Source organism: Cyprinus carpio, chromosome A1 (assembly GCF_018340385.1).
Source record: "Cyprinus carpio isolate SPL01 chromosome A1, ASM1834038v1, whole genome shotgun sequence".
NCBI lineage: Eukaryota > Metazoa > Chordata > Actinopteri > Cypriniformes > Cyprinidae > Cyprinus > Cyprinus carpio.
The window spans coordinates 14,328,441-14,350,082 of NC_056572.1; the positions used below are offsets into that span (position 1 = coordinate 14,328,441).

At 36.4% G+C, this 21,642-nt stretch overlaps 2 protein-coding genes across 2 annotated transcripts; both read right to left on the minus strand.

Moving 5' to 3' along the window:
* Positions 1-365: 365 nt before the first annotated feature.
* LOC109100860 (protein SON-like) lies at positions 366-7,079 on the minus strand. The gene is made up of 8 exons (XM_042747689.1): positions 6,022-7,079; positions 4,728-5,110; positions 4,525-4,656; positions 4,000-4,206; positions 3,807-3,917; positions 2,822-2,938; positions 691-797; positions 366-605 (listed from the first exon to the last, which is right to left on the minus strand). The coding sequence occupies exons 1-8, from the start codon at positions 6,419-6,421 to the stop codon at positions 527-529; spliced, it is 1,536 nt and encodes a 511-aa protein (XP_042603623.1). The 5' UTR covers positions 6,422-7,079; the 3' UTR covers positions 366-526.
* Positions 7,080-7,126: 47 nt separating this feature from the next.
* On the minus strand, positions 7,127-9,440 carry LOC109100862 (pre-mRNA-splicing factor CWC22 homolog). The gene is made up of 4 exons (XM_019114295.2): positions 9,284-9,440; positions 8,176-8,258; positions 7,925-8,096; positions 7,127-7,562 (listed from the first exon to the last, which is right to left on the minus strand). The coding sequence occupies exons 1-4, from the start codon at positions 9,325-9,327 to the stop codon at positions 7,127-7,129; spliced, it is 735 nt and encodes a 244-aa protein (XP_018969840.2). The 5' UTR covers positions 9,328-9,440.
* Between the last annotated feature and the right edge of the window lie 12,202 nt (positions 9,441-21,642).

Sequence of the window (21,642 nt, forward strand, 5' to 3'; positions counted from 1 at the left end):
TAAATGATTACTTAACGAAATAAAACAAAACAAATCAAAAACAAAAACTCTTTCATTATAATCATAATCCGTAAAGATGCACTTCTCTCTAAAGGCGAGTCAGGAACAGCAACTTCATCCTTGTGACACAGACTCAGAAAACACTAGTTTATTAGTAAATAACTCAAATCTCTCCTTACTATTTCCCCATCACATTCATGATAATTACTTTTGCCAGTGCTTTGTGGCAAAATTATTCTAAATAAGAATAATATTTCACTATTTTTACTGTATTTTTTATCAAATAAATGCAGACTTGGTGAGCAAAGACTTTCAAAAACTTCAAACATAAATCCAAACTTTTGAGTGGCAGTGCATTTTTTTTAACATAACACAAATAATTTAAGGTCAATAATACCACCCTGAACAGATCTCAGGTTCTGAGGCAGCTCACTGTAAACAAACAGGAGGACATGGCAGAAATAAATCAGTTCACACACAAATCCACATGCATGGATGCTGGAGGACGTACTTACCTAGACCCCCATCATCGGCCGAGCATCTGACGTGAATAGAAGGGGCCTGACTGTGACCATGGCAACAAGGCAGCTACAAGGACTGACCCTGCAACAAGTTTCCATACAGAGGGGTGAGAGTTCACAGGTCAAACTGTGAGCCCCCGCCCCTCATCCATCCGTTCCCCAAACCCACCGAGCTTCAACCTTGTACCCACTGGATGCCAAATCCCAAGAGCAAACATTGTTTTGATTGCAGTTAATGCATGACCAGGCCCTTTTGACGAAGCAGTCATCTTTAGACTAAAAAACAGAAATCAAATAAAAACTTTGATATGATTTGAACATTTTGGATTTCGCTCTTAAGTCAAGAGTGAGCTCCAAACATATCCCAGGATTCGTTGAGACTCTTTTCTAGGCAAAGTTGGCCATTTTGGAAACACTGCCCTGAGACAGGTTGTGTGAATGCTTTGGTCTCTCTTTATAGAGACCAGGTTATTTTGCTAGCATTTATTTAGCATCCCGTGCCTAAATAAAAACTGGGATTATCATGTCTTAATGTAAACGTTTGCATTACACAGCAGTCAGCATCCAAAGCCTTCAGGAAAATGAGTCTTGAACATATTGATTGAAAGGTTTCTGTTGTGTACATTTAAAACTCTTAGAATAAGTATAACATACAACTGCAAGAGATTTATTGTTTTAATAAAGTTACATGAACAACAATATGATAATACACAAATTTTCAATGAATAACTTCATTACTGTTCAATATTTGGGGTCAGTAATTAACATTTTATTCAGCAAGGACACATTCATTTGATCAAAAGTGACAGACATCTATAATATTAAAAAATATTTAAATTTGAAATAAATGCAGTACTTATTAACTTTCTCTTCATTAAACAATCCTATATCCTTATATAAATTTATCATGGTTTCCACAAAAATATGAAGCAGCACAACTGTTTTCAACATTGAGAATAATCAGAAATGTTTCTTAGCAACAAACCAGCATATTAGAATGATTTCTGAAGGATCATGTGACACTGAAGACTAGTTATGATGCTGAAAATTCAGTTTGCATCATAAAAATAAACTGCATTTTAAAATACATTCAAATAGAAAACAGTTGTATTTGATTTATAGCTGTATTTTTATTTCAGTTTAAGTTTTAGTAATTACCACCACTTCAAGTTGTAAAGGCAACATTTCTAATTTTTAAAAATTCTTAAAAGTTATCAAATGTAAAAGTATTATTTACATTTTATATTGTTTTAACACTATTATATTTTTTTTATATTTTGAATGAGCCATTATTTTCATATATGTCCAGTTTTCAATTTTAATTTTAGGTTAAGTTGTAGTAATTTTGTTATGTGCTGTTGTCATTTTTATTAGTTTCACAATTTCTACTGTAATTTTGATCAAACAAATATTCCTTGGTGAGCAGAAGAGATTTCTTTCAAACCCGACCCCAACTTTTTGAACAATAGTGTACATTACTACAGTTCATTAATCTAACTGTAGGCTATTAATGGTGTAAAAGTGTGGCCACAAGTGTGCATACATTGGCTATTTTCCAATCCAATTTCGGATCCTGATGTGAATGTCTTTACTCATTGGTCATTCAGAGGAGGGGCGGAGATTCTTACTTCACATCCTCCTCCTTCCTCCCCTCTCTCAAAAGACACTTTTCTGCTATGACAGAATTTCGGATATAATATATCTGCATGACCGTGCACAAGTGGTGTACCCGTACAACTGCTGGTGGGTTTAATCAAAGAACCTCAAAACACTGCGATGCGGGCAAATATTTGCACTTAGGAGGGAAAGCCGTTTCTCTTTCTTCCAGCTGAAAAAGCATAATGACGTCAGTAAACACAGCTCTGGGCTGTCTTTTGGCAAGATCATTTCCGAGGATACCTTGACGTCATCTTTGGTCCAAAATCAATGCTTATTACATAAAAAGCAGACTATCATTGTGCGACTTGACTGATCTGCGGTCTGAACAACGAAGTTGGGTACACCAACTGGCAAAGTCAACACAGATGACAATTCTTTCGTATATGACATATTATAAGAAGGGATGTTGGGTATTTTGAGTGTTTCAGGATCTATTTTACCCTCCATGGGCCAGAAGAGTGTAAATCAAAATTAAGCACAAGTCAAAAGGGTCTGACTGTACTTTGCCAATGTGCATGAAGAAATGAAGTATACTTTGATTCTAGGGAATTTAACACACGTGTGATGCAAAACACAAACCATCAAACACAATATTTGTCTGACATCATTGTATGAGTGTTGCCGTCGACTCATGGCTTTACCTTCTTAATCCACGCTTGCGGGCCGCTGTTAGAGAGCTCATCAGATGAGAGCACTTGAGCGCCTGCTGAGCCTGTGCAGAGGCCGGGAATCGTGTTGGATTGGGCCAAAGCATCAACCTGTAAACATTAATTACCAGATGTGAGCTATAAAATCATGAAATATGGAAACAAAGTCTCAAACCTAGGCTAGCGCAGAATTCATGCAGTTCATATTTTCTGCACTGATTGTGGGGGAAATGTGATAAAACATGTTAAATGGATCTGCGAGCACTACTCTTTGGTGTTATTTTAGTATTATTTATACACTTTTATAGTATTTATTAATATTCAAATGAGTTTGTATTTTTATATTCTTCACTTTTATTTAACTTGAAGTTTTAGTAATTTCATTTTGTGCTTTTGTCATTTTTATTTCGTAACATTTCTATATTTTCTTTCTATTGTTATATATTTTTATATACCTTTATTTTTATTTCAGTTTTAGGCATTTTAGAATATCAACACTTATTTAATCTAATATTTGTGTTATATTATTTAAATGCTAATAGTATTTAGGAATATTTTGAATGAACCTTTATTTTAAGTCATTTCATTTTGTGCTTTTTTCATTTTTATTTTTTAATCTTTCTATATAGCTTTTTTTATTTTTGAGTTTAAGTTTTAGTCATTTTAGTACTTTAACAATATTATTTAGTTTAGTCAGGGCAACAATAAGTTTTCCATCTAACATTTATGTTTTCTATTATTAAATATTATTATAATTATTAACACTTTGAATGACCTTTTATTTTTATTTTTCAGTTTTTAGTGTAATTTTAGTCATTTTGTTCTGTGATTTTTTTTTAGTTTACAATAGCAATACTGTTACATGCATACTAATAGCTCAAAATTAGATTTTTCTGTGAAGCATTTCTGTAAAACTTTCTGTGATTTATGGACCATGATGCCTCATTCTCAAACCCAATGTCCAAAAGAGGAAACGTACTTGCTCCTGAGCCCGATTCAGAATGCATATGGCATTGATGTCAGAAGAGTTTTCCGCCAGTTTCTTCTGGGCAACTGCTCTCTCACTGACAGCCAACGTGATGTCCACTGGCTAGAAACAAAAGACAAGAGCTTATACAAGCTGAACAAGGCTTATTTGAGACGAATTAGATTTTTAGAAGTTAAACACTTACTCGAGAAGGTGCTTTAGGAAAAACACTATAAATGTCCACAGTCCTAGAAGAACCCGATGCAGATGGCTTTACTGTTTTCTTTTTGACAGGTAACCATGCTCCATATCCACCATCAGCCTCTTTATTCTTGTGTTGCGAGCCGGGAAACACCAGGAACTCCTTAGCAAAGGTCGCGTCGGTTTGGACGGATGGCTTTATTGAGGTGTTCTGAAGGAAAAGAGGGCGTATGGGAACACGGTTACTGTAAAATAGGGACACAACAATATTAAATTTGGGCCAGTATTATAATTCTATACTATATAATGTCTAAAATAAAAAAAATCTAAACAAGTTGATCAGGGCGCTCCTCACTATCCATGCTGAAGTTGAGATCGTTCGCCAGCTTAGTAGAACGGTACAAGTCACATTACATGTCACGTGTCTTTACGGGAGGTGATACTCTGAATTGTGATATGATTTAACCAAATCCCTAAACTAAAGTATGAGAAATTATATAACAGTGATGTGAAAAAATGAGACACTTACACTGAGACTGAATGTGATGCCCTTATTCTCCTTAAGGGAAGCTCCAAATAGCCTTTCATCCTCTTCATCGTCTGACACATGTGGTTTTGCGATGGCCATCTCTTCCTTATTCTCAGTTATCTTTTTGCATCTCTGAAAGATTAAATAAAGTGTTGATCCAATGCAGATCAAGAAACAAGTGCAAGCACATGCACAACCCTTACCTCTGTTAGCTCTTTAATATTGAAGCTGTTCGCCTGTTTTGTTACTTTCTTTTTGGCTTCTTCAATACTGGCGAGATTCTGTGTGGTTGTAGATGGTGGCTTGTTGAGGATTGTGGGTAATGGTGCCATTTGTGGCAAGGAAGACAAAGCACCCATGCTGGACAAAGCAGCGGTCATGGTGGCTGCAGTCATACTAGCCATAGCAGCGTTCATCGTCATGTTTGACATCATTGGCAAGTATAAAGACAAGAATGTGGAATTTAAGGTTGGCAAGGGAAGTTGAAGAAAAGCTTTGGGCCTGAGGCTCTCCGGGATTGGCACACCGGCCTTGGTACACATAGCTGCAGCATTAGCCTTAGCTATTTCCAGCAACTGATCTTTATCTGGGAAAAGGAAAAAAGGAAAGACAAAAAAATAAAAATCAAGATTAGGAGAAAAACAATGAACCATACACTACTGGGTAAATGTTTGGAATAAATATGATTTTTAATGTTTTTGAAAGAAGCCTCTTATGCTCATCAAGGCTGCATTTATTTGAACCAAAAATATAATAAAAACAATAATTAAATATTACATTTTTAAATAACTGTCTTCTATTTGAACACATTTTAAAATGTAATTCATTTCTGTGATGCAAAGCTGAATTTTCAGCATCATTACTCCAGTCTTAAGTGTCACATGATCTTCAGAATCTTCAGAATCATTCTAATATGCTGATTTGCTGCTTAGTTATCATCATTTGTTACTGGTGTACAACTACTAATGGTTCTCATTAAGTGTTCATTTGTTTGTCTATTTATTTATTTTTGAATCTTACCCCAAAACTGTATAACAGTTTCTACTAAAGCAGCAAAAACTGTTTTCAACATAAATTTTTTTTACTAAAAGAAATTAATACTTTTATTCAACAATAATGCACTAAATTCTTCAAAACTGTTAGTAATCAGATTCATGATGTTATAAAATATTTTGAAGATTTTTTAAAGATTTTTCCTTTTGAACTTTTTATTCATCAAAAAATCCTGAAAAATGAAATGCATCACGGTTTCCTTAAAAATATGAAGCTGTTTTCAACACTGATAATAATTGGAAATGTTTCTTATGTAGCAAATCAGCAAATTAATATGAAGGATCATGTGATACGGAAGACTGGAGTAATGATGCTGAAAATTCAACTTTGATCACAGAAATAAATTCTATTTTAAAATATATTACAAAAGAAATGTGTTCTTTGAATTGAACATGTGACTGCTACTAAAAAAGCAAAGGAAATATTTTCAGAGTTTCTTCATACCAAGTTCTGTAAGACGTGGAGGCGTCTTGCTGGTGCTGTGTCGAGTTCTGGATGCCAAGCTTTTTTTACGGAGAATGAGGACCGGAGAGCGACTGGGTTCTCGTTTCCATCTGTCCCGCTGATTTAGTGTTTGGCTTCCCAAACCTCTTCTTCGACGTGAACCAGACCGGGATCTCCTCCTCGAACGTGAGTGTGACCTCTTTCTTGATCTCTCCCTTTTCTCAGGCGACCTCGATTTTGAGCGTTTGCTGCTTGTTCTAGACTTGTGCGTTTTTCTTTCAGAGGGTGATCGAGACTTGCGTGAAGACGACCTGGACTTTCTTTTTTTTGATGATGACTTTGATCTGGATCGTGCAGCTACTTTGGATCTTTTTTGACTGAGAGATCGGGATGGTGACATTGAGTTTTTCTCGACTGAGGTTTCTTCACTGGTTGTTGGATTCTCATTGGTTTCTTTCTTCTCAGGACTGGCAGCATCCTCTGAATCTTTTGGCTTAACAGTTGAGAATGTTGAAGGTTCTTCAGACACATTGGTCACTTCCAAAGTCACCTCAGGTGTAATGCACTTTTGTGAAGACGTGGTCTCAGATGGCTCTGCCAAGAAGGGAACTGGTCGCCAAGATCCTCTGACACCAACTGCATTGAAACCAGAATTTGAGATGATGGATGCAGTTTCAGACAACGTGGTGTCAGATTTCACAGTCACTGTTGGATCTTGTTCATTCTCAGTTGTGTTTTGAGACGCATTTGTTTGCGTTTCACAACTTTTACTATTGTCCACTGCTGGATCTATATCTTTCTCAATCAATTCGGTTTCCAGTTTTAGATCAGACCTTGATTTCGAAATGGACCTTGATTTTGAAGGATTTGTTCTGGATTGAGACTTACTCCTTGAATGGCATCTATGCCGTGGTGAGCGAGACCTAGATTTTGATGTGGACCTTCTGTTCTTCCTTGAGATGACAACAGACCTTGATCTAGTTTGCCTGGAGCGTGACCTGGATCTTGAATGTTTGCCTCTTCTGACAGAATGAGATCTGGACCGATTGTTGTGTCTCTTACCTACCTAAAACCTCCTCTCTCTCTCTTTATAAGACACCTTCCTTCAGCAACTATCTCTAGAGAGGGTTGACTTTGATTGCCGTTTTTGTTTTGGGGATCTTGACCTGTGTTCGGACTTCAGTCTGGGTGATTTTGATCTGGTTTGTCTTCTTCTAGAGCTCTCTTTGCTTATAGATGTCCTGCTAGAACTTATTTTCTTTTCCTTGGTCCTTAACTTCTCTGTGCTTTTGTGGCCCGAATTCTCCATCTTGGGAATAATGTCAGGCAACTCCTGAGGTTTACCAACACCAGATGTGTTTCTGAGCTCAGACTTTGAAGTCTTATCTGCTGAAGAGGACTTTGTATTTTCATTAGAAGGTTTCAATTCAGACTCCGATTCAGAACCAGATGCTGAAGAGCTTTCGGACCGTGAGCCAGACCTCTTCACTTTGTCTGCATCTTTGCTTTTTTTCTTTTTCTTTCTCTTCTTTTTCTTCCCACTTTAGACACAAACACATGAAGAAAAAACAAAACAACAACAGCACATTAGGAAAAAAGACTTTATAACTAACCACAGAGTCCAAATTAAACTAAAATCCAACCCACTTAGATTAATTACTTTCATTTGTAATTCATTTGAATAGTCCCAATTTTTTTTAACCATTTTAGTGTTGCTAGAGCCGACGATATATATGATCAAAAGTTAAGAATAAAGACTTTTACCCAATAAACTATTGAAACAAATTTTAAGTTTTCACATTTTGTAAATCTAACTTCTAAAACACAATGTATCGTCAATTCAAGGTGATTAATACAAACATTATTATTATTATTTTTTTAAGTACAAAGAACTTTGTTGCACCTTTCTTGAATCTCTTTGTCAGACTCCGTGTCTGAGCTGCTGTCTTTTCCTTCTTTGCGTTTCTTTCTCTTCTTTTTACTTTTTTGTTTTTTGTGCTTTTTACTTTTTCTGTGTTTAGTGCTGGTGTCCTCTTCACCGTGGTGGTCTTGGAGGTCAGTATGCATGACATTATCTGCCATGAAGAGAAACACATATTAATGACAGAATATATATCAGCAAATACAAAGAATGTAGAGGTATTGATGACTAACCTGTTGATGTGTTCATTTTTTCTTCCTTAAGTCCATCTTCTCTGTTCTCTGTTACAAGATCAGACAGTGGCTCATCTTTCACACTGAATGGAAAAACACCGCATGAGTCATTTAAAATCAGATTTCCTGAGTGAAGTTCCAATCATGTGTCTGTCATCCCCAATGTACAACAGAATTCAAAGTAATCTCTTACTCTCAGGAATACTAGGAAACCACAACAGATCCGATGTTTACTAAAAAGTGTTTCCTAGTAATCTTTAATTTAACACACTTAAAACTTTTTTTGTTCTTTATAAGGATGATTTATTTTTTGTCCAGGTTTCTTTTTTTATTTATTTATTTTTATTTTTATTTTTTAAACATACTATTGCAGTCAGTGGCTACTGCCAACTATTTGGTTACCCAAATTCTTCACAATGTCTTCTTTTGTGTTCAACAGAAGAAAGAAACTCATACAGGTTATAACGTCATTAGGGGGTGAGTAAATAACTAGGAGTACACCACAATCTATTACATTAGTAGTCTTTTAATCAATATGGGCTCATCTAAGGATGTTTAAATAGACACAAATGTTTTAAAATAGTTCCAAATTAAGTATAACATTAATACAAACATTTCTGTCTTGCTTGACAACAGTAGCATTAGCATGTCTACATGTCTGAACACGAGGTACATATGAAGAGTGAACCATTTTGATCTGTAAAAGTCACGACGTCATAAATATATATGAAGCAATTATAGTGGACCCGTAGTTTACCTTGGTAACCTTTGCAGGTTTGTAAATGTTTACCTCTTGTATTCTGTACCTACTGCGTTAATTATAATAACAAAAATCACCAAAAGTCATTTTTTTTTTTGTATTTTTTATGTAAATTGGAGTAACGTAATTATCAAGATATACCCGTAAATCAAAGTAGCAATTAATACATGGCAACAAACAATGACAGCTAAACACACGATTCAGTCACAACACAATCGCAACACGTTTCGGTCAAAACATTACAGCTAATGTTTAGCTAGCTGGCTAAACCAAATAAAACCACAGCTGATATAACGTAATGATAAAACGCGATCTAGTAAGGCACAAGTAAAACATCTGACATTTTACCTGTTTTCTTGAGGTTCATCTTTGATTTCTTTAATCTTGTTCATGACAAAATCCCTGAAAATCTGCTCTATATTGTTCTCCGTCACACTAAGAATGCTGCTGAGTACGTCAGTATCCCAGAAAGCCTCAGTAGCGTCTACTTCCTCCGGTCATCACAGCGAATCACAACGGCGGGGGAAGGCATAATAAAACTCGAAGATAAATCTAAATTCTAAACATGGTTTAGAGGAAACATAAAAAAAATAAAAAAAAATAAAAAGTTTAATGTTACTATTGATTGTAAAGTTTTTAATAAAAAAATACAGTATATATAATGTATAAGAGGTATATATATATAATGGTGTACCAAGTTAAATAAATTTTGATGTAGCCGACCAAGTATATTGCATGAGACTTTTATTGCATGAAACCTCTGAATACAGCAATAAAGTGTACTTGCATAGAAAATTACATAAATAGAACATTATATATATGAAGGATCACAGATTTTGTAAAACTGAGAATTGCTTTTTATGCACAGAGATTATATTCATGCGGCCATAGGGTATGAACACAGCCAAACATTGTCCACCAGCTCTCATCTGGAAAAAATGATAAAAAAAAAAATTACTTTGCTTTCAGCATTTCCTGCGTGGTGGCATTTTTTGTTTTTAATTTTAATTTTTTGTTTTTCAGTTAGCCAGCAAAGATAATATTCATTGATAAGAAATCTCACCTATTCTAAGCATGAGCTCTCTGCCTGTGACTTTCACCAACATTTTAAGCACTGTATGGTCTCATAATGTCATGCATCCTGAGCTCCTGTAGGATGTGCGGCTGATACTCAGTGCCTTGTCTGGACTCATCCACTGTAGAGGGGAAAAAAACAGTATTTAGATATATATATATATATATATTCTAAATATGCACAATTAAAAATAAAGGTTCTTTAATGGCATTGATGGTTCCATGAAGAATAATTAAAAAAATTCTTAACATGGTTCATTTCAGAACTGTTCACTGAAAAGTTTTGGGGAACTCGAATTGGTTCTATGACATTGCTGTTAAAACCACTTGTTAAATATGCCCAGAATCTACAATGTGTATTTATATTTTATAAAATAACTTAGCAGACATACAGACTGAAACTCTTCTGTTAATTTCGCCAACTTCATGTTTGAGCATCCCAGTGTTCATGTCCATCAGGAAGTGTCTGGAAGGTTCTGTTCCCTGCCTCGTCTCAGTAGGTGCTGGATTGTAGACTGTGAAGAAAATAACACATAAATAAAGGTACCCAGAATTTATTCTGTGTCATTGCTAAACTAGATTTCTCTGAAGAACAGCATGAGTTGTGTTTGTCCATGCAAAGTTCCCCTGCAGATTTGATTTCATGTTGTCCTTAATACTTAAGAGGTTTTGGAAAAGCAAAGCACCACTAAAATCAATAATGCAAATTATTTTGCAGACTTACAGCCAGAAACTCTTCTGTTTATTTCACTGAGTTCCTCTTTGATCATCCCAGTGTTGATATCCATCAGAAAGCATCTGGAAGGTTCTGTTCCCTGCCTGCAGAACTCAGCAGGAATTGGTAATTCCTTCGGGTTTCACACCAGTTCTCGTGATTTTTAGAACTGAGTTGTCCCTGTGTTCATCTTGGACCATTTGTGGGCCAATTTGTTTAAATTTGCCATTTGCCAGCTTAGTTTAGTCAGTAAATGATTTCCCACATCTGCAAACATCCTGGATGAAAGGAGGCATAAACACACCTGTATGAAGTGTTTGAGGTGCAGGAACAGATGTCGATGGAGGATGAAAGTATGAGTTCTCAGTGATGTATTACATTGTAAGTCCTTTCATGTGCATTTATTTCGAGTTTAGTGATGTGCTGAAGTGTCACATACATGCTTCCACCCGCACAAACAGACAAACGCGGAGAGACAGATGTGTTTGAATAATGCGAACAACAGACTTTGACATGAATAGTGATTTAGTGAGAGAGAAAGAGCATATGTTTGCCTTTGCCACCAACACATGCAATCAACTGCTTTTACTAGCGCTTCAGTAATTGCTGCAACACCAAAATCATTTTTCCATTCAATGTGTTCTTTTAACTTTTAAAAATACAACATTTCCAAATTATTGGCAACAATTCTTTTAACGATGCAGTGTGTAGCTTTTCTTTTCTTAAACAACCATGCCGGAAAATGTACTCATATTCCAGAATGACAATGACGAGATTAATCAGGCTGCAATTGTGAAAGATTGGCCACCAGGGTCATGAACTCAAACCCAATCAAAGTATTTGGGATGTGCTGGATTTGACTTTACACTGCCAAAAAAAAAAAAAAAAAAAAAAGGTCACACTTTTGGAACATGTTTAGTTTTGATTATTTGTGCATTCATTGTGGCAATGTTTCAACAACATTATGCAACATCGCAACAGTTATTTCTATCAAGTGTTGTATTAATATTTAGCTGAGATCTTGTATTGACAACACGAGAATTTAATCACTCTGTAAAGTCGACTACATCATATCCTAAAGGCTTTCAGTAAGGATAAGCTCAGGACTCTCAACCAATTGTCTGGCCAATTCAGAAATCATTTAGTCGGGTTTGCTTTCTAATATATTCAGGCAGAGATACAGAGATATTATATATTATATAAATATTATTAAAAAATATTGGATTGCATATGACTCAGTATTGACTTTGATTTTATGTAATAACTTTATTTTAAGTTACATTCCAAGGTTTTTTTTTAAGGAGTGCATATGACTCATGTATGCTCTTTGAGATGCACTCATTAAGACTTTCAGAGAATCAGTTTTGAATATATGTGTATTTTGCATTAACATCTCTAAATGTTTTACTCTTACTCTTTACTGTTTCAAACTGCTGTTGTTTGCAGAGTGTTTACTTCGATTCATGATGAGTGAATGTAGAAAATGTTTAAAGGCTTTTTCTTGAATGAAGTGAGTGTGTACATGTTTTCTCTCTTTTGAGGTGACAGCCCACACACACACACACACACACACACACACACACACACACACACACACACACACACACACACACACACACACACACACACACACACACACTATCTTCACCGGTGTAAATCTGCACTGGTTACCCTTCTGTCACACTGCAAGAATAAGACAACTCGTCAGCACCACTACTACTTTTTTTTTTTTTTTTTTTTTTTTAAGAGAAATTTGTAATACAGCTGATTCGGCCTCAGAGCATCCATCATTTCATGACACATTCTGGCAGCACATCTCAATAGGCTTGTTCGTGACCTTGTGCTATTGCGTGTTTTCACCAACAGAGGGAAGTCTTAGCATTTGGTTTTACATTAGAGGCCAGAAAAATAGTTGGATTGCTTGTGAAGACTGAAGATGACCCATATTTGCTGCACTGTGAAGAGTTCTTAAATAATGCCCCCAAATTACTTTTGTTTTGGTTTATTTCAAATTGCACTTCCACACATTTACATTTGAGGCCTGTATGAGGCTCATTGAAAATGTTTACTCCCTGCTGAAATAACAGCCTAAGGTGGCAAGACGACAAGTGTCCCAAAACCGTCTAAAACCATCAAAACAGACCTGACTTAACAGCTTGCCCTGGCTGGTGTACCAGCTAACCACCTCAGGCTGTTATTTCAGCAGGGGCTGGCATGATATCAAATGGATTTTAGCCATTTTAACAGGTTTTTGCAATCAGTTTGCCACTCAGTATGAACTTAAACATTTCTAATTATAAAGAAAATATTTTGAATTATGCACTGTAAAAAAAAAAAAAAAAACGTTATGAACTGGATATACTTCACTGATTGTTGGGTATGTTTCCATACAAATCACATTAAATTAATTTATGCGACATTGCTAAGTTTTCTCATGAGATCCGGTTGGTCCAGACCTTTTTTATTTTATTTATTTATTTATTTATTTTTTGAGACATTGTCAATATCTCTTCTGAAGCTTTAGAGGAGACACATGTGAGTCATTTCCTCTTAAGAAACATTATTTGATTATCTGTAACTATTTTACATTTTGTCCGATTGGTGGCTTTAGTTGGATTCATACAGTCTTATTCATACATTTTCGTATGAACTGTTTATGCATTCTGACTGCGTGGACCTTCATGCTTACATTTTTGTTTTTTTGTTTTTTAAAACACACATTTATGTATGAATCACACTGTACAATTTCGTAACAAAACGTTTTTCAGACAATCAGCTTATACCCCACTCATGGTTGCGGTCAGTGGTATACATTCATGCTTTTTCCACACAAAACCAGAAAAGAGACAATTGCTTTTAATTTAATTACATTGCTTTGTATAATAAAAAAATAACTATGGTACATGGTATCTAAAACCATGGTAATATTTATAGGGCCCAAATTATCAACAATGAAAGACCAAGGCATGTAAAGGTTAAATCTATTTTCAGTTGTGGAATGAGATAACAGACATATGACCTTCCTTACACTCTCCCAACATTCCCCACAAGAAACACACAAATGCTGGCCTACAATTCATTCAGTCACTTCTATTATCTCTATGCAGTGCCGGTTGGGTCATATCAGTCTGAGAGGCGATGGCTTTAGGGAAAACGAGAGGAGAGGTTTGCAGATCTAAAGGGAATTCAGTCAGCTGGCTCAGTTAGCTCAAACTCTCTCGAAATTGAACCTGCAAGGCCTCGGTTCAGATTGTATCCCGAGTCATGATGATAAAGGTTGTAGGTCTTAAAAGCAGCCAGCTGTGAGACAGCAGGTCCTCAAAACACAAGTGGATGAATTCAGGATCGGCTTGTTGGCATCAGTGTGAGCAGGGATGTTTCCTGCATCAAGGAAATGGAGGAAGTGTCTATGTGCTGTTGGAAATGCACTTCTGTTAATTTGGGTCTATTCACAACCGCTTCAATTTAAGATACAGTGCTGAGAGACTGTGCGTCTGAGAGGAGCTTTCCTTCTGAAAAGAATGAAATTGTACAAATCTAAACAAAACATATTAAATAAACAGCAAAGCGAAATAAAATGACAATTAAACCAGTAATACTTAAAGTCTAAAAATGTAATAATATGAATAATTTTTAATATATGAAACTGCATTCACAAACCATTTTGTTTCCATCATATTTCTGATTAAAAAAAGATAGGGTGGGACTTTTTATTTTATTAATGATGATTGGATGGTTAAAAATGAAGGTGTTTGATGAGGGATGCCGTTCTCTTATACCCCATGACAATCACACAGGATACTTTTGTTTTTATCCTCTATGTCAGGGATAGGCAACTCCGGTCCTGGAGGGCCACTATCCTGCAGAGTTTAGCTTTAGCCCTCATAAAAACTCACCTGCCTGTATCTATCTAGTAATCCCGAAAACACTGATTGCATGGTTCTGGTGTGTTTAATTACGGTTGGAGCTAAACTCTGCAGGACAGTGGCCCTCCAGGACCGAAGTTGCCTATCCCTGCTCTATGTGTTTACATCACAGTTAAATCTTGAACAGAAAACATAGAACAGGACTACATGCAAACATTACGTCTCTCCCCTCGAGAAATAGAATGTACTTACAACACAGAATCTTATTGTAGATCATATTTTACATAATCAAATGAAATGAAAGACAAACTAAGATTAAGGTCCTTATGTTACTTTGAGCTACCACTGTTAAAACTGAAAACAGGAAAATTTAACAAAACAACATACAGGTCCTTCTCAAAAAATTAGCATATTGTGAAAAAGTTCATTATTTTCCATAATGTAATGATAAAATATATTTTATATATTTTAGATTCATTGCACACCAACTGAAATATTTCAGGTCTTTTATTGTTTTAATACTGATGATTTTGGCATACAGGCTCATGAAAACCCAAAATTCAAAAATTAGCATATTTCATCCTACCAAATAAAAGAAAAAGTGTTTTTAATACAAAAAAAAGTCAACCTTCAAATAATTATGTTCAGTTATGCACTCAATACTTGGTCGGGAATCCTTTTGCAGAAATGACTGCTTCAATGCGGCGTGGCATGGAGGCAATCAGCCTGTGGCACTGATGAGGTGTTATGGAGGCCCAGGATGCTTCGATAGCGGCCTTAAGCTCATCCAGAGTGTTGGGTCTTGCGTCTCTCAACTTTCTCTTCACAATATCCCACAGATTCTCTATGGGGTTCAGGTCAGGAGAGTTGGCAGGCCAATTGAGCACAGTAATACCATGGTCAGTAAACCATTTTCCAGTGGTTTTGGCACTGTGAGCAGGTGCCAGGTCGTGCTGAAAAACGAAATCTTCTTCATCTCCATAAGCTTTTCAGCAGATGGAAGCATGAAGTGCTCCAAAATCTCCTGATAGCTAGCTGCATTGACCCTGCCCTTGATAAAACACAGTGGACCAACACCAGCAGCTGACATGGCACCCCAGACCATCACTGACTGTGGGTACTTGACAATGGACTTCAGGCATTTTGGGCATTTCCTTCTCCCCAGTCTTCCTCCAGACTCTGGCACCTTGATTTCCGAATGACATGCAAAATTTGCTTTCATCCGAAAAAAGTACTTTGGACCACTGAGCAACAGTCCAGTGCTGCTTCTCTGTAGCCCAGGTCAGGCGCTTCTGCCGCTGTTTTCTGGATCAAAAGCACACGCCTGTGCATGGTGGCTCTGGATGTTTCTACTCCAGACTCAGTCCACTGCTTCCGCAGGTCCCCCAAGGTCTGGAATCGGTCCTTCTCCACACTCTTCCTCAGGGTCCGGTCACCTCTTCTCATTGTGCAGCATTTTTTGCCACACTTTTTCCTTCCCACAGACTTCCCACTGAGGTGCCTTGATACAGCACTCTGGGAACAGTCTATTCGTTCAGAAATTTCTTTCTGTGTCTTACCCTCTCGCTTGAGGGTGTCAATGATGGCCTTCTGGACAGCAGTCAGGTCGGCAGTCTTACCCATGATTGCGGTTTTGAGTAATGAACCAGGCTGGGAGTTTTTAAAAGCCTCAGGAATCGTTTGCAGGTGTTTAGAGTTAATTAGTTGATTCAGATGATTAGGTTAATAGCTCGTTTAGAGAACCTTTTCATGCCAGTGAAAGCATGTGACCCCTCTTTTATATTTCATTGCTGTATGGAACCGTAATGTATTTAAATGAGCGTTTTTACTTCACATCAACACCAAATATTCTGTGAAGTCAAAAGCAAACTGACATTTACTTCCAGAGATAATGCATTTGAAAGTTGTGTTTTTGTTCTGCTCGCAGGCAAAACTGCAGAAGCTTCATCAAGCTCCATTATGAATAGTAATATCTGTCATTCCACAGCTGCTTGAGTGGATTAGGTTTAGGCTTTGACTAACTCAATTTACCATATTAAACATTTGGTTTTTACAGACCCAGAGTCCAGAATTAACTGCCAGTGGCAAAAATATGGCAATAAATATTTATTACTCACCTAGAAACGGTATTTTGCATTATTTTAATTTAAAAATCTTTTTTTTTTTTTTTTATTTAGTTGTTTATCTTTGTGCATAATTATGTGCCAGTCAAACGGTTAAACCGTTTATAGTATCAAACCAAATATTGTGTTCTCATTCATTTTCATGGGTTTTCTTTTCTCTTTTTTAGTACAAAATTTGCATTGTTTTGATTTGATTCACTTATGTCAGATATTTGTGAGCATTTATTATGTTTCTAAAAATGTTTTCCTCCTGCTTTATGTTAATCACTTATCACACCAATTTTTACTCACATTTGGCATTTACTGAGTTAATTTAGGATCATGCCCACACTGTGCTTTTGCAATGCATTTTACATCACAGGCTTTTAAAAACTCCCAGCCTGGTTCATTACTCAAAACCGCAATCATGGGTAAGACTGCCGACCTGACTGCTGTCCAGAAGGCCATCATTGACACCCTCAAGCGAGAGGGTAAGACACAGAAAGAAATTTCTGAACGTATAGGCTGTTCCCAGAGTGCTGTATCAAGGCACCTCAGTGGGAAGTCTGTGGGAAGGAAAAAGTGTGGCAAAAAAACGCTGCACAATGAGAAGAGGTGACCGGACCCTGAGGAAGATTGTGGAGAAGGACCAATTCCAGACCTTGGGGGACCTGCGGAAGCAGTGGACTGAGTCTGGAGTAGAAACATCCAGAGCCACCATGCACAGGCGTGTGCTTTTGATCCAGAAACAGCGGCAGAAGCGCCTGACCTGGGCTACAGAGAAGCAGCACTGGACTGTTGCTCAGTGGTCCAAAGTACTTTTTTCGGATGAAAGCAAATTTTTGCATGTCATTCGGAAATCAAGGTGCCAGAGTCTGGAGGAAGACTGGGGAGAAGGAAATGCCAAAATGCCTGAAGTCCAGTGTCAAGTACCCACAGTCAGTGATGGTCTGGGGTGCCATGTCAGCTGCTGGTGGTTGGTCCACTGTGTTTTAAATCAAGGGCAGGGTCAATGCAGCTAGCTATCAGAGATTTTTGGAGCACTTCATGCTTCCATCTGCTGAAAAGCTTTATGGAGATGAAGATTCCCGTTTTTCAGCACGACCTGGCACCTGCTCACAGTGCCAAAACCACTGGTAAATGGTTTACTGACCATGGTATTACTGTGCTCAATTGGCCTGCCAACTCTCCTGACCTGAACCCCATAGAGAATCTGTGGGATATTGTGAAGAGAAAGTTGAGAGACGCAAGACCCCAACACTCTGGATGAGCTTAAGGCCGCTATCGAAGCATCCTGGGCCTCCATAACACCTCAGCAGTGCCACAGGCTGATTGCCTCCATGCCACGCCGCATTGAAGCAGTCATTTCTGCAAAAGGATTCCCGACCAAGTATTGAGTGCATAACTGAACATAATTATTTGAAGGTTGACTTTTTTTTTGTATTAAAAACTCTTTTCTTTTATTGGTCGGAATGAAATATGCAATTTTTTGAGATAGGAATTTTGGGTTTTCAATGAGCTGTATGCCAAAATCATCAGTATTAAAACAATAAAAGACCTGAAATATTTCAGTTGGTGTGCAATGAATCTAAAATATATGAAAGTTTAATTTTTATCATTACATTATGGAAAATAATGAACTTTTTCCACAATATGCTAATTTTTTGAGAAGGACCTGTAATGATGATGTGACGTATAGCCAAGTATGGTGTCCCATACTTGGAATTTGTGCTCTGCATTTAACCCATCCAAGTGCACACACACAGCAGTAAGTAGTGAACACACACACACACACACACACTGTGAACACACACCCGGAGCAGTGGGCAGCCATTTTTTGCTGTGACACCGTAGGAGCAGTACATTCACTCCCCCACCTACAATCTCTGCTGGTACCAAGACTCCAAACCGCGATTTTTGTGTTACAAGTCTGACTCTTTAACCATTAGGCCACGACTGCCCCCAAAAGTTTGATTTAAAAAGTGAAAGTGAATGTGATGTGATGTGACGTGTGGCCAAGTATGGTTTCCCATATTCAGAATTTTTGCTCTGCATTTATCCCATCCAAGTGCACACACACAGCACTGAGTAGTGATTTCTTCTGTAAAGGTTTATTTCATGGCTGTGTTACAATGGCACCAACACATGCACAATATTCCCTGTAAGAAGTGAATGGTTAAATGAAATGGTAAAACCTGACTTGCTGAAGAAAATATGAGTGGTGTTCATTAGTGCAAAACTCAACACAACCATGCAGCAGTGTTTTGGATGGTTGCCAGGGTGTTACTAAGGCGTTTTTAGTTCCTGTAGGAAGTTACTAGGGTATTCGTAGGTGAATTATTGTAGTCTAATTATTAGAGATTGAATAATGAGTCCATGAAAGTCTAAAGACATCATTATAAGAGCTGACAGTGGTCTGATTTACATTAGAAACATGCTCAGAGTCAAGCTGCTGGCACATTGATCTCCGTTTGTTTCTATATGACAGGACAAAACACCAACACTCCAGCAAATTTCCATTATTACTGACATCCATCATTGACTCCACTGAGCAAACGCCATTATAAACATTTAGGAAATGTGTTTGAAGCTTATGAATTCTGGCTATAAACTCCTCCATCTGTACAGTAAGTTGGTAAAGGAACTTTCTTTCTTTCTTTCTTTCTTTCTTTCTTTCTTTCTTTCTTTCTTTTATTTTTTCTTTCCCTTCCTTTCTTTTCTTTCTTTCTTTTTTTTCTTTCTTTTCTTTTCTTTCTTTTGTTCTTTCTTCTTCTTTTCTTTCAGGGAGGGGAGGAACGGAGGGAGGGGAGGGAAGGGAGGGTTTCTCTTTTCTTATTCTTAATTAATTTCTGTTCATCCTTAATTTTTTCTCTTTCTTTCTTTCTCAATTTTTTTTTAATTAAGTTTTGTTTATGTTTAATTTTGTTGTAGTAATTACAGTAACTTAACTGTTTTATTTCAGGTTTCAGATATTTTGATTTTATCATATAAATAATTCTTATATTAATAATAAGATTTTATGATTTCAAATGTGATTTTATAGTTGCCAAGGCAACACTTCTAATCTTCACTTTTATTTGATATTTATTTCAATCAACAAAAACAAAAGCATTTAATTTTTCAATAATTCACAATTTCCCTATTTAAAAAAAATAAAAATGTTCTGTCTAATATTTGTTTTTATTTAGTTTTTTTATTTCAGGTTTATTTCAGTTAACAAAATCATTTTTATATAGTTTAGGTTAAGTTTAAGTTTTCAAAGTTTCAAGGTTCATCCTTACAAACATTTACCCTAGTAACAATAGTTTCAGCCAAAACACCATAAAGTTACTACAATAAAACTACTGAATCTTTGTAAGCAAGACAAAAGAAATCAAACAAAAAGACAAACATATTCCAAAAGCTGCTTTCACTGATCCACCATATTAATGATGATTTATGTACAATAACGACACAATTTTGTTGGAAACAATGGCTACCACAGTAATTATTGTAAGGGCAATGGTAAATCATTTAGACACTTTAATTGTGTGGTTACTGTCATCACCATCTTGTTCTATCACCACTGTGGCATCGTGAACGACGCTTAACCCAGAGATGTGCAAGAGAGGCTGTTCCTCTCATTAGCCAACTATTTGCTGCTTTGGATAAAAATGTCTGCTGAATACTAATTAACTGCAAACCTACACGTCACACATTATTTATTAGTGTATTTGACCTCAGAGGTGCAAATTGTGCTGGACATGTAAGCTAAAGCAAAGCCAGCAGAATGATTTATTCACTGCGTGCAGTGCCAGTGAAAGCATGTGACCCCTCTTTTATATTTCATTGCTGTATGGAACCGTAATGTATTTAAATGAGCGTTTTTACTTCATATCAACACCAAATATTCTGTGAAGTCAAAAGCAAACTGACATTTACTTCCAGAGATAATGCATTTGAAAAGTTGTGTTTTTGTTCTGCTCGCAGGCAAAACTGCAGAAGCTTCATCAAGCTCCATTATGAATAGTAATATCTGTCATTCCACAGCTGCTTGAGTGGATTAGGTTTAGGCTTGACTAACTCAATTTACCCATATTAAACATTTGGTTTTTACAGACCCAGAGTCCAGAATTAACTGCCAGTGGCAAAAATATGGCAATAAATATTTATTACTCACCTAGAAACTGTATTTTGCATTATTTTAATTTTTAATTATTTAAATTACCTTTTTTTTTATTTAGTTGTTTATCTTTGTGCATAATTATGTGCCAGTCAAACGGTGAAACCGTTTATAGTATAATAACAAATATTGTGTTCTCATTCATTTTCATGGGTTTTCTTTTCTCTTTTTTAGTACAAAATTTGCATCTTTTTGATTTGATTCACTTATGTCAGATATTTGTGAGCATTTATTATGTTTCTAAAAATGTTTTCCTCCTGCTTTATGTTAATCACTCATCACACCAATTTTTACTCACATTTGGCATTTACTGAGTTAATTTAGGATCATGCCCACACTGTGCTTTTGCAATGTGTTTTACATCACAGGTTTGTTTGAACCTGAACTGAATGTTCTTGGGCACTGAATCTCATCATTTTCCTGAATTTTTTGTACTTTAGCTGCATATTTAAACTTGTTTTGATGGGTTTTCTTGTCCCACAGGGGAGTAAAATCAAACCACAAATACTGTAATGCTTCAATCACATTTGTATTAAATATAACTCTAATTATTGAGCAAATTATTCAGGTTTTAATTTCTACCACAAAATCTTCCTCCACATTGTTGAGTCACTCACATCCATCAAGCAAATAGTGTTCAACAAAGAGTTTCCTTTATGCCTCTTTTTTTTGTATAAGCCACACATATACACTGATGAGCCATTATATTATGACCACCCCCAGCCTAGAGCAATGGTACACAGAGCAGTACACACACCACCCGAGGACCGGCTTTCGATCAGTACAGT

What these genes read in the sequence shown, in the direction of transcription:
- LOC109100860 (XM_042747689.1), bottom strand. Translation starts at nt 6,421, where the DNA reads ATGTCACCATCCCGATCTCTCAGTCAAAAAAGATCCAAAGTAGCTGCA. An exon ending in ATATTAAAGAGCTAACAGAG is followed by an intron (nt 4,657 to 4,727) that starts GTAAGGGTTGTG and finishes TTAATCTTTCAG; the next exon opens with AGATGCAAAAAGATAACTGA. An exon ending in GGGTACAAGGTTGAAGCTCG is followed by an intron (nt 606 to 690) that starts GTGGGTTTGGGG and finishes GAAACTTGTTGC; the next exon opens with AGGGTCAGTCCTTGTAGCTG.
- LOC109100862 (XM_019114295.2), bottom strand. Translation starts at nt 9,327, where the DNA reads ATGAACAAGATTAAAGAAATCAAAGATGAACCTCAAGAAAACAG. An exon ending in GATGAACCTCAAGAAAACAG is followed by an intron (nt 8,259 to 9,283) that starts GTAAAATGTCAG and finishes TTTTCCATTCAG; the next exon opens with TGTGAAAGATGAGCCACTGT. An exon ending in GACAAAGAGATTCAAGAAAG is followed by an intron (nt 7,563 to 7,924) that starts GTGCAACAAAGT and finishes TTGTGTCTAAAG; the next exon opens with TGGGAAGAAAAAGAAGAGAA.